The sequence below is a fragment of the Hippoglossus stenolepis genome, chromosome 10, assembly GCF_022539355.2.
Source record: "Hippoglossus stenolepis isolate QCI-W04-F060 chromosome 10, HSTE1.2, whole genome shotgun sequence".
NCBI lineage: Eukaryota > Metazoa > Chordata > Actinopteri > Pleuronectiformes > Pleuronectidae > Hippoglossus > Hippoglossus stenolepis.
Window position 1 is genome coordinate 11,215,559 of NC_061492.1, and position 13,160 is coordinate 11,228,718.

Sequence of the window (13,160 nt, forward strand, 5' to 3'; positions counted from 1 at the left end):
GAGTGAAAGGCTGTATCTAAGCTGGGTGAGTGGTGGAGATGTGCAGGAGATGTTTGAGATAACTGGTAAGAAACCTGAAGGGTTGTACATGATATAACAACAGCTCATGACAGCAGCTCATTGAATCCAATTCAACCAGCTGAGAATTAAATTATCGAGGATTCGTTCATCGACATGTTCAGCTTTTCCTCTTTTTCAATGTGCTAAAGCAAATCACATTGCTGTGTTATGTAGCTTCTGCAGATGCGCTATAGCAAAGGTGTGAAATGAGACTTGTGATGTGTTCTTCTATATTTTCGCTCTCTCTCTTTGTATTGATCCGACAGTAGCAGGATGAGCACCATAGGGATGTAAAGCTTCAGGTGTAGAGCAAACGATGTGGCGGTCAAGCTCGATGAAACAGAAATCTGATGTATTCTCAGGGGCTCTGGTGTCACTGTTGCTGCAGAGGATAGAGCCATGGTGGGTGTCATGGTGAGGTTAGCAGATCAGGTCTATTCTCTGCAGCCAGGCTCTGATCAGATTTGGCCCACATTCCACACCTGGTCCACATATCGCATGGAATGATGGCACTTGACACTCCTGTTGGCCAGATCTAGGCCACAAGTAAGCCATAGCAATACCGCATGTCAACCAAAGGTGGCCCGAATTAGGTTTGTGCTATCTGGGCCATAGTCACCATTTTGCATATGAGCCACTTTATGTTCATATCCGGAGTACATCTTGCCTATAGAGCACAGAATGTTTGCCAAAAAAAGGCTCACATTTGTTTTGGGATATTTAGGCCACATTTGCTATTTTTTACAAATGTGCAGCTTGAGGCTTGTGTTCATTTTGTCCGTGCCGCATGAAGGCCAGAGGTGGCAACATCCTTGCCTGAATTGGCCCACATCCTTATGCTATCAGGCTGAGGTCTGTAATTGTCTTGGTAATTCACCTAATGGCTCCAATATTAATTGAAGCGGTAAAGAGAATGATAACTGATAATGAGTTTGAAGCCCATCAAGTCTGTGCAGGCTCACTGCTGCTTAATGTGGCAAAACCGAGGAAGATATTCATTAAAAGAAAGAATTTCAAGTTGCTAAGACAACACCAAACAAGGAAGTCACACCACAATTTTGGTAAAAAATTTTAATTAAAAAGGACGTAAATTCTGCCGACAGCCATCAGACTATGCAATTCGAAACTACGACAAAATTAATCTTATTTCTCAGCACTAAATATTTGCACTGTGACCTTTGAATATAGGACTATCACACTACTTTCTTATAATTTTATTAGATGTTATACTTATACCTGACGGTGTTGTTTGTTTATTCCTGAATTTTGTATTATTGTATTATTTTATTTACTCTACGCCTGCTACTTCTACAAATGAATTATCTCCCAAAATGAGAAAAAAAACAAAGTAACATGACCACAGTTGATCAGGAAAAAATGTGGCCAAACATCAGAATGCTTTATATAAATTACTCCATTTTATTTGCCATGTCAATACATTTTTTCCTTTAATTTATTATCAATTTAATGGGAAATGCAATATAATGCATAGACGACACAGACACATAAACTTACTGTGTGTCTTCAGCATCAGTGCAAGAGCACATTTCTAAAATCAACACACACAACTGAAAGTGAAAAAACAGAGGTTCTGCTCAAGCGCTCAGGGGCCATTTGATTGATGAGGACACACAGAGATGCTCTCACCACATGGTGCCATGAAAGAAATGTAATATAGGAATAATTATGGCCCTCAAGAGCACATGGTGGTCATCAGAGGCTCTTACACTGTGCTCCAGACATAAAGCCTTAATGTTTTCATAAGCATGCATATCCAAGGTGGAGGATTAAAGAAATAAAACAAACAAACAAATCTATCCGGTGTTTGATGTGAAGTACTATATTTAGTCTGGGTTAAAGGTGTAATTTGACACCATTGATGTAAACGTTTTTGTTCTCACCAGTTGAAACCTAAATACAATATTTTTTTCGCAGAAGCCTCTTAATGAACAGTGTTTTTGTCATTCCATCCATTTTGCTGTTATTCACATTTCAGGAACTATACCTACATTAATATGATACTGACTTCAGAAACTCTGTCTTCACTTGACTTTTCATGGCTAAATAAGATTTTTTTGGAGCTCTAAAACTACATGAAAAAGTAATTCAAGGCTAATGGATTTTAGCAATTAGCCTATGAAAAGTGTTACACACTTATTTGACGACTGTCATTTCTGTGCCTTTTGGGCTGGCCCCTGCTTTACTCTGAGTTGAGCATTCCAGTTCTTTTTATTTGAAGAGTCCTTTTATAGCTCGAGCACAAATTCTGCAGACATGACTTTTGGCTAATGCCCCAAACCCTGCAGTAGACCTCTTTTACAGTCTTGGCAACTCCTGCCCATTATTTTTAGAGCTGAATGCAAAGGTATTTACTTTTCCAAATATATTTCCTGCAGAAGAATATCTGCCTGTTTGGGGTATGTTCTCAGAGGAGTCCCCAAAAGACAGAACAGAATAGATGCTATCGTGAATTCCACCGATTCCACCTGTAGAGCCGAAGTTTACAAGTATCTGTTTTATTCTCTTTTTGTCTCTGTAATATTTTGCAATCCTATATCGTTATTTTTTTTAAATGCCATGTCTGTCATGTCTATGTCTGCAACACACCTTATTCATATTTACTGATTTTAGAGAATGAGCCAAAAATCCAAAGGAAATCATTCCGTAGCTCCATTCCTCAACACCTGCGTAAGTTATTCCCCCGAACTACTTCAGGCATCATCATCCAGATGTTAATGCTCTATAACCGTGGGGGTTGTTGGAGTTGGTTACCTGTTCAAGTTTTATCATCTCAGCCAGGAGCCAAACATTAAGCCCATGATTCACTCCAGTTGTGATGGGGATAGCAGATAACCCCCAATCTCATATAGGCTACTGTATGGTAATGTCACAGCAAAGTAACTGTATTGCAAAGAATTCTCAAGGCTCAACACTGACCACATGTGACAAACCATGAACAAACAATAATTTCTAATATTAGTTCATGCTTAGACATTAACCTTTTAAGGTTCAAGTATGTGAGCCCAGAAAATGTCATTCAAAAAGGTTTACTTGCAATTTGCAGTTGACACACCCACATCAAGTAACATAGTACACAATGTAGTGATAGAAAGTCACTCTCAACTCTAACTCAGCAAACTTTGTTCACAGTGTTATTGTGATTTGAATACAGATTTGCTTCAGCAAACACAAGCATTCAAATAATAAGGTCCAGTTTGTTATGCATGCACAACTGTATTTTACAAAATCTGTAAATAATTGTTTTATTTTTGCTTAAATAAATTCTCAGTAGGTAATCATTGTGCCTTGTTGTGTATTTATTGAATCAAATGAATAATATTCTGGAAAACACACATACTCCTTACATATTCTTTTGTTCATGTATTGGCTGGGTGTGTTTTAAAGCCATAAGAAGAGTGACACAGTGTGGTAGGAAGTGGGACCTGCCTCTCTAACCTCCAGTAAAAACAGTCTGCTACATACTGTAAATACTAAAGTACATATACAGTGCTGGTTTAATAAGATCAAATATATACTGTAGGTGTTGGTTGGATTATAATTGTAAACACATGGGGACTGACATTTAATAACACAATATGTGAGAATAGTGACAATAGTAAAAAATATATATTATTATTATTCTTATTAAAAACATACTGAATGTTATATCACATGCAAAAAGAATATCATTTTATGAAACTGGGGGGGATTTTTCATTTTTATTATCATTAACAGTACACTATATATATATATATATATATATTACATCACTGTCCTACACTTTGGTTCTCATATCCAATGATTTATTGGTGGGTGTGATTGAATAGTAGTGAATTACTAACAATTCATGATCAGGTATAGACATACGAGAAAATTTGCTGTGGTGTGTTAGTGGGAGCATAAATATAAGAAATAGAAAAAGAAACAGAACAGAAATATTAAAAACATAAGAAATAGAAAAAAAAGTGTAATATGCATGGTAGATATTTACACTTTAAAAAAATACACATGCAATATAAACAGTTGATAGCTACACATTGAGAAGCAGCGTTCAGTTTTAAATGCTCCACATTTTCACTTTTTTAATTTCTTATCTTATTGACCGACTTCTGTGTGTAAATCCTTGTTGTTGAAATGTGCTATACAAATAAACTTGCCTAGCCTATAACGGACTTTGGGTCTGATCATAAGATAAGTTAAGAAAAGATAAAATAAGATAAAATAACATGTACCTTGATTGATCCTCTGTAGAGGAAATCCAAAAGTGACACAACAGCACAAGGAAGAAGCAGTGCAAGGGTGAAATATGGTAAGAATATAAATATGAATAAAATTAGTCTAGATTAGAAAAAGATATAGGAAATAATCACCTGCATACTAGATGATAATGGAAGCAATCAGCCGCAGCCTTAAAACAATTTCAACAATTATACCATATTAATGTAATTACTGTTTTATATCAGACCTGCTACTTTGAACTTTACAGAAAAACAGCACGGCAGCTGCAGGTAATATAAAATGTATCCGATTATTTAAAATATGAAACCAAATAGATATGCTATATACAATAAAGTAGAAATAATACACTAAACACAAGGCTGTTTCCCCCCCAAAATGTAAAATATAAATGTATAAAAACATGTACAATATAAATGTACAATTTGTCCCATTATTTGTAATATACAGTATATAAAAATGTGTTATATGAGCACAACAGCTGTATAGGTTCCATAACCGGAGCAGAGTGATGGAGAAACGGGTCACACGGCGATGATGGCGCTGATGGCGCTTGATGGTGTTCGATGCTGACCCGCTGCTGCCTCAGTGCCTCCGTCTCTACTGTACAATGCATACAAGGCAAGCCCGTGCGGGACTGTCCAAGAAACCCCATCGACGAGACAAAACTCGAGGCGTGAACGTGGCAGCCATTTTACATCATCAAGAGTGAATGACTGGAGCCGGACCAGTGCCGGGAGTTTTACACTTTTTCTGTCTTTTAAATATCACATTTATCTTCCTAAACAATCAGCACCATACGCGTTGGTGAGCCGGCGGCAGGTAGGGCGAATGCTACTAACTGGTCACGTCATTGTTGCTGCATTGATTGCTGTAAAGTCCGAAATCGTGCGGTGCTGTTTCAAACAATGTGGGAACTGGTGGTGGTTGGGAACGAGTTCTCCAGACCGGCTTTTTGAAAATGGACTCTTCCTATGTGGCGGCACGTTGACTAACCACGCAGCCAGCGGGCTAAAGGCTCCGGCTCTCAAGGCCCCGGTGGCTCTGGTTAAATCTAAAAGCTGTGGTGTGTTAATTAGCTAAGTCTATACCGACAAATGACGATGTAACAATGGCCTCGCTGAAAATCCGCTCGCATTAGCATGCTAGCGCACGATAGCCTATTTTGACAGATCGCGGAGTTGACATGCTCATTGTCATTGTATGCTAGCAGGCAGCTAGCTGGGAAAAGCCACTTATCCCAGCAATCCCGTGTTGCTGCCCTGCTACCTGTCATTCTTCTCGCCGACTGAAACACTAACAGCAGAAGTATCCGTGTAAAGTGCATATTAGCGCGTCGTGTTATTGTCTCAATGAAGGTCCCCGGTTAGCTTGGCTGCTGTAATGTTAGCTGTGCAAACTAGCCCGCTAGCTAGCTAGCCTCAACGTGTGCGAGTCAGTCCCTCCCCGCTAAATCCAACGTTGCCATATTCGTCACGTAAAAATAATTAAATCAAAGAATTTTTTTAGCGTTACAGGTTGAAATACTAAGGTCGATTTATCAGAGGGTTTAATCTGGACTTTTAACGCCGTAGAAATGTTTTAACCACAGAAAGCACGTGCTTACCGATATAACGTGATCGATTAGCAGGCACTACACGGTATTGATGGCATGATATCTTTAAGCTTATATTAGCTACAGGTAACGTTAGCCGAGGCAACGTTAGCCCGAAAATGAAGTTTGTCGTCCACGTTTTGCTGAGTCCAGCGTTGCCGGATCCAGTACTGGGAGCAGAGATCAGTGGGATCGCTGCTCTGCACGAGCTCTTGCCTCAGTGTCTCTCAGCGTCAACAGGAGTGAAGTACCGACTGGGTTACTTCTTGACGTGATTTCTGGTTGGAGTATTAATTTGAGTATCACAATCCGCGCTGTCAAAGTGTCAATAAACAAAATGGGTGCACAATCACTGGTCAGCCACCGGAAACCGGGGCTCACTCTGTGATGGAGCACGTGTATCGGCTATCTAGCCTGTGCTGAAGTCAGCAGCGAGGAGGTAAGCTAACATGTAATTTAGAGGCCAAAGCAAACAAGGCTCCTGCAGCAGAAGCCATCGAAGGCGCAGAGATTCAGTAGTTAGCAAATGAACATTTGCTAATATCTGAGCCCAGAACAAACCGCAAGTAGAAAACACCGCCACATGGACACAAACTTAGGAGCTTAACTGTTTTTTACAGGTCCTTTAATCGATTTCTGTTGGGGATTCCGTATGTGCATTGTCTGCTTTTTGTGCAATGTTAAAACATCTGTGTCGACAGCCTATATGAAGGTTTATGGGCTGCTACCTCATGCAGGCTGAGAGCTGCAAGTGTGAGTCAGGACAGTGAAAAGTCTCTAGATGGTATAGGTCCAAATGACCACGATAACTTGTTTAACACACTGTAATCTTCCCTTTTTTCATAATTTGTGCATAATAATTTGTCAGACACCCCCTTCAAAGATCATAAATTGTCAATTCTTTATTTGTATGCATTTTTAAATGATTTACTTGTCATGTCTGAGACTTTGCACTCTCCTGAACACATCCCAAGTCTTGCCCTTGACCCAGGATTAATTTGGCTCATTGCATCTACACAGATTTCTGGAGACATGGCCACAGAACATATTAATGGAAATGGTCCAGAAGAACCAATGGACACCTCTGCTGCAGTTACCCATTCTGAGCACTTCCAGACTTTATTAGAAGCTGGTTTACCACAGAAAGTTGCTGAAAAACTAGATGAAATTTACATAGCAGGTAAGGCACAATGAATTAACTTGCATATTCAAATATGCAAATTTTTGTTTATCAATTTCTTGCATGTACTGTCATTTATCACCTTTTTGAATGGGGGAATTGGGATCCTGAAGCAACTTTTTGTGGTTTCCTACCAAAATGGGTACTGCAGTGCTACAGAATATTAAATTACACATTCCTAGTGAAAATGTGTACATGATAGCAGCATTTGCATTCCCAACATGGTTGCATGATCACTGGTGTCAGGGTGAATGAATTGTCATGGAGTGTCTTGGTGAGCCTCTCCAATCTCTGTTAATTTCTATGTAATTTCCTCACATCCCATACAATTACTGCAGAGGGATGAATAGATGTAATTATGATGTCAGCTACAGCCTGAGTATCTGTTGCTCTGATCAGATCTTAACAGGTTTGTATAGAGGTGAGCTGCAGTGCCAAAAATTCAGGGGGGTCATTTTAGGACTTGTTTGGTCGGTCAGATCTAGAAAAGTACTAGTCTGGCCTTTTCAGCCAGATGGGACCGAGGCAGGAACAATGGCAGCAGCTGTCTGGTGTGTGGCTGCCTGGGACAGGTGACGGCCCCTCCACAGAGGAGAATGCAGCCCGGCTCATTAGAAACTCTTAGCCACAGTGTAGAGGGCAGTGGCATATCGAGTTGCACTGTCACATCTGTTGTGATTAGTTCTGCAAAGACATGCTGTATGGAGAGTAAAGTGCACCCTGACTACTGAACATAACTTTGATTTGGCTGGTCCCACTCTTATCCATAACATATTATTAAATAAGACATAACATTAAGTGTCTCCCATGTAATTAAAACAAATCTTTTAGTTCTATTTGCTGTCTTTGGATGACTCTTACTGTAGCTCTTCATTTCTCCCTCTGCATTTGTCTCCCTTCCTCCAGGTTTGGTGTCACACAGTGACTTAGATGATCGAGCGATTGAGGCTCTGAAAGAATTCAACGAGGAAGGTGCTCTGCAAGTCCTTTTGCAATTCAAGGACAGCGACCTCTCACATGTTCAGGTATGCATGTGGAAGTGGTGTATTGTTTAGTTCACTTCTGATGCTGTGATACAAAGTGGTGTAATGTCAACTTATTCTTTTTGTGGTGGACAGATAATCTAATGTTGTCCTTATTATGATTATTATTGTTTGATCATACTTTTTCCACTTCAGAACAAAAGTGCCTTTCTTTGTGGCGTGATGAAGACGTACAGACAGAGAGAGAAACAAGGGACCAAAGTGTCAGACACCAATAAAGGACCAGATGAAGCCAAAATCAAAGTGAGAACTGATACTGAATCTGATGTTAAGCTTAACACGTTAATACTGAAGCAGTTGGAATATAGGGCACATTTGTAGACAAAACATTATCCTTTTAAATTCGCTATGTTTTTTGACATCAGGCTTTGCTGGAGAGAACTAGCTACACGCTTGATGTGACAACAGGCCAGAGGAAGTATGGGGGTCCTCCACCAGAGTCCGCCCACTCAGGGGCACAGCCCACCATTGGTACAGAGGTACATAACAACCTTACTTTACACATGTCAATCACTTTTTACTTTGTTGGTTGTTCATCCTTTTCAAATGATGGTGTCCAAATGATGAGACTTGAATATACTCTGTAGTAACCATGGTTACACTGATAGCTTACCGCTAAGAGCTGACTGGATACCTTTTACTTAAATGCAGTCCTTCTCTTGTCTTAACATGTCAGATAAAGGACTTTATCTCATGCACTATTATCTTTGCTCTCAACCTTATAGATATTTGTAGGCAAAATCCCCAGAGACCTTTTTGAGGATGAGCTGGTTCCACTGTTTGAGAAAGCTGGCCCCATCTGGGACCTGCGCCTGATGATGGATCCTCTCAGTGGCCTGAACAGAGGCTATGCCTTTGTCACTTTCTGCACTAAAGAAGCTGCACAGCAGGCTGTCAAATTGGTACGTTTACATTACTGTAATTGTTGGTAGAGGGTCTGATGACGTTAAGTAAAAACACTAAAGCAGGTAGAATTGTGTCAAGAGAACAACGTTTTTGTATCACTTAATGTGCTAATGTCATTTAAATCACAAAAGTGTGTATGCAAGGTTGTGTAGCAAGTTGAAATACGCTCCATTGTAGTGTCTCATGCTTTTGTTTGCCCGTTACTTAAACTATCCTCCATCTTTCCGCAGTGCAACAACAATGAAATTCGACCGGGTAAACATATCGGCGTGTGCATCTCTGTGGCCAATAATAGACTGTTTGTTGGCTCCATCCCCAAGAGTAAAACAAAAGAGCAGATTGTTGAAGAATTTGCAAAAGTTACAGGTGAGTCTTTGTGATCCTTAGATTTTGCTGATTTGTTTAACAGCATCATACCTACAATTAAGTTTAGGTTCATTCTACTTTGTAATGCAAGAATCAGTGAGTGATGCTTTGAGAGTAAGGGGTTTCTGTGTTGTGTCCAAATGATGACCTCATAACAATCCCAGAGTGACTTTGGTTACTATGACGATTTTACCGCTAAGATCTGACTGGACACTAGATGTAGTTAATCTTATTTTTCACCCTCATGGTTCGATATCTGGTGAAAGGATAACTTGGTCTTAATTTCTCCACGTCTGATTACCACTTAAATGAATAAATTAGTTTTTTATTCAAACCTTTAATTTCACAGTTTATCTTAAATTGTGTCAATAGTTTGTTGGTAGGTTATTGATGTGAATTGGTTTTAATCAGCGATGCAACTTAACCACCTGCTGTTTTTTTCTCTCCACCCATCTCTTTCTGTTTCCAGAGGGTCTAAATGATGTCATATTGTACCACCAGCCAGATGATAAGAAGAAGAATAGAGGCTTTTGCTTCTTGGAGTATGAAGACCACAAGACGGCAGCTCAGGCTCGTCGCCGTCTGATGAGCGGCAAGGTGAAGGTGTGGGGAAATGTGGTCACCGTGGAATGGGCTGACCCTATCGAGGATCCGGATCCAGAGGTCATGGCCAAGGTAAGGCACAAGGCTGGACGCATCAGTTGCTGTTCAGTGTGTATGTGGCCAACATAAGACTCTGTCACCTAAACCTGAACCTTGTTGTTCTTGTCCCAGGTCAAGGTGCTGTTTGTGAGGAACCTAGCAAGCACTGTTACGGAGGAGATACTTGAAAAGACCTTCAGTCAATTTGGCAAGTTGGAGCGGGTGAAAAAATTGAAAGACTATGCCTTCATCCACTTTGAGGAAAGAGATGGTGCTGTGAAGGTATGACAGTCTCTGCAATGACACTAAAGTTCCTGACTTAAACTTGTCATTGCTGTGAGATTGATCCTAGAATTGTGTTTTTTTTAATTGCCAGGCGTTGGCTGATCTCCACGAAAAAGTACTTGAAGGAGAGCGCATTGAAATTGTCTTCGCCAAGCCCCCAGACCAGAAGAGGAAAGAGCGTAAAGCCCAGAGACAAGCCGCCAAAACACAGATGTAAGCTTGAACAATGCAACTCGAATCTATGACCTTTTACATAAGCAGTTAGCAAATTTAAATGTTGATCTAAATCAAGAAGCTATATTTATGTTGAGCCTGTGTTTCTCCCAAGGTATGATGAATACTATTACTACGGGCCTCCCCACATGCCGCCACCCACAAGAGGCAGAGGCCGAGGAGGGCGAGGAGGTTATTCTTACCCTCCCGATTATTATGGCTATGAAGACTACTACGATTACTATGGATACGATTACCACAACTACCGGGGTGGCTACGATGACCCGTACTATGGCTATGATGACTACCAAGGGTCCGGCAGAGGACGAGCAGTGAGGGGAGGGGTCCGTGGCGGTGCCAGTCAGACCAGAGGCCGCGGTGCTGTCACACCGAGGGGCCGTCTGGGATTCTCCCAGCGAGGAGGTCCTGGAACAAGCAGAGGTAAATGACAACTTTCACAATTTGATCCTGTTAGTTTCAAAGTGTGTGAAATCTAAGTCACACAGCGGTGACTAATAAAGCTTGATTTTCCTGTTCCAGGTCATTACTGTTAATTAGGCAAAGTTCTTAAATGGCTCGCTTTGTTGCCACTCAGTGCTTTGTCCTGAAAAGGGACTGCTGTGCTCAGTCTCTGTATATTTCCAATGCTGAGGGTCAGTTATCAGAAGTTCAGGGAAAGACTGAGTGCTGTGGTAAATAAAAGCAGCTCTACTTAAGAAAAGGAATGTATTGATTATGTTGAAATTATCCTACTAAAGATCAGAAAGCTGCACAAAAGATAGTCGCGTTGCCTTTAAATTAAAAAAGATACACCTGCCTATTGGCCTCATAACTAATCCCTGACAAGTGTCGTCTTTCAGAGCAGCTTGTCAACTTGTTGCTGCCAGCAGACAAAGGTCATTCACAGCATACTATCTGTTTAAGGACAGTTGAGTCACTCCAGTAATTGAATGCTGGCTTTAGTCTTAATTTTGTGTAATTATTAATTTGCTAGCATGCTGATGAACAGGGAATGCATGCCATATGGATGCCCCCATACTAATTTTATATTTCCTCTCCTTGGTCCAGCAGGGAAACGGGGCCGAGGGCGGTCCTGACCTGTCACAGTGGATACTGACTTGATGTGTGGGGTTAACACCGTAAGCTGCAATGGATGTTGAAACAGAAGAGCACGACAAAAAGGTCCAATGATATTCCAGCCTTACAGAAGAAGCATCGCCCCTCCCCCCATGTTTTTATTTTCATTTTTTTCTGAAACTGCCACCTTAAAAAGATGACGGAGGATTCTGAATACTCGCCACAGCCTCTTTGTCCTGAATCCCTGAACCCAGCCCTGAAAAATATGGCTCTATGTATTGCCCTTACAATCTACCCCTTCCCTGTCCCTGATCATGCCATTTTTTAAATAATTATTGAAGAATTTGCACTTTTTTAAGTTCTTAGGTTTGAAGTGGCTCAAAGGAGCTTGATGCTATTGTATATTTTTGTGCTAATCGCAATTTTTATTGTCGGAATATCCATGTTAATCTTAATCGTTTGATCTGGATGTTTGAAAGAGAACATTTGCAGGTTTTTAGGGTGTACCCACCTGGCATGGATAAGTCAGGCATTCCAGGAAAGTGGTTCTTTTCAGAACTTGTCTTTAAAGGGTTGGTTGACTACCTCAGTACAGAGGACTAAACTACCCGGCCTGTACTGTAAATAGGGAAACTATATTGATGAAAGCAGGGCTTGTTTTCATACAAAATATGCACAAGAGCTGCAGCGCAAAAACGATGTACTTAATGTAATATAGTCATTTCTGCTGCAGCTCTGACACTGCAAACAGTCAAACTGGGCATGCAAAACAATCTCATATGATGAGTCTGAACGAGCCCTGCTTTTATCCTATTTTGAACTGAATTAGCCGCCTTGCTTCTTCAGAGTATGTAGTTACTGGTTGTATAGTTTTTCGGATAAAAATGTTACTTTTGTAAAGGCTTCATCATCACAGGCATCCAACTGCCTTTGATAAAAAAAAAAAAATTAAGAACAAAAATAAAGCCCTGCAGTGTCCCTTTTGTGCCACTGTATTATTCCAGTGGGTTTGTTTTTATATGGATAACACATTTTCAAACAACTTCAAGATCATGTTTAACAACCTAATCCAATCATTCATTATGTAAGAACATCTAAATCTTGAATGATCCCTTCCCAGTTCTGAAGAAGGCAACTATTTACAAGATGTTTGAGTTATTCTTAATGGATGACTGAATTGCCCTGTTGCCCAGCCCGTGAGCATGCGTGTCTCATGCTGGCTGCTGCGATTTGGTGGGGGATCATAGTCACATAGTGGTGGCCAGGGATACTGCAGTGAACGATTTCTATTTCCAGGTATAGCAAAAAGGAAACTGTGCTCTTCAATCCCAGTTTTCTATACAGTTAACTCCCTCAATAAACTCGTAACAACCACCTTTTGAAAAAAAGATGTTAGCAGTTTTAAACTATTGTTGGTGGCCAACAACGTTTTTTGCATTCCTGCAAATAAATTGTTTTATACTGTAAAATGGAGGTGAGTGTAACTTATTTTTGTAATAAAGTTTTTGATTTCTATCTGTGTCTTATCTTTTGGGTAAAAGACTCATGAGGTGGACGT

General features: G+C 40.3%; 1 protein-coding gene across 3 annotated transcripts; it reads left to right on the forward strand.

The window, feature by feature from the left end:
• The first annotated feature begins 4,959 nt into the window (after positions 1 to 4,959).
• On the forward strand, positions 4,960 to 13,117 carry LOC118115962 (heterogeneous nuclear ribonucleoprotein Q). 3 transcript variants are annotated; one of them, XM_035167211.1, is made up of 12 exons: positions 4,960 to 5,118; positions 6,911 to 7,070; positions 7,977 to 8,095; positions 8,249 to 8,356; positions 8,479 to 8,592; positions 8,839 to 9,015; positions 9,250 to 9,385; positions 9,855 to 10,060; positions 10,160 to 10,309; positions 10,404 to 10,525; positions 10,641 to 10,966; positions 11,594 to 13,117. In XM_035167211.1, exons 2-12 carry the CDS (start codon positions 6,923 to 6,925, stop codon positions 11,620 to 11,622), a joined length of 1,635 nt encoding a protein of 544 aa, XP_035023102.1. In that variant the 5' UTR covers positions 4,960 to 5,118; positions 6,911 to 6,922; the 3' UTR covers positions 11,623 to 13,117. The 3 variants fall into 3 exon arrangements, with proteins under 3 accessions (XP_035023102.1, XP_035023101.1, XP_035023099.1); XM_035167208.1 differs by lacking the exon at positions 4,960 to 5,118 and adding an exon at positions 5,128 to 5,362; XM_035167210.1 differs by lacking the exon at positions 6,911 to 7,070 and having other exon boundaries at positions 4,984 to 5,118.
• The last annotated feature ends 43 nt before the right edge of the window (positions 13,118 to 13,160 follow it).

Excerpts from the sequence above, each read along its gene's own strand:
- LOC118115962 (XM_035167211.1), top strand. The coding sequence starts at position 6,923 with ATGGCCACAGAACATATTAATGGAAATGGTCCAGAAGAACCAATGGAC. Across the intron at positions 7,071-7,976 it reads AGATGAAATTTACATAGCAG|GTTTGGTGTCACACAGTGAC; the intron begins GTAAGGCACAAT and ends CCCTTCCTCCAG. Across the intron at positions 9,386-9,854 it reads AGAATTTGCAAAAGTTACAG|AGGGTCTAAATGATGTCATA; the intron begins GTGAGTCTTTGT and ends TTCTGTTTCCAG.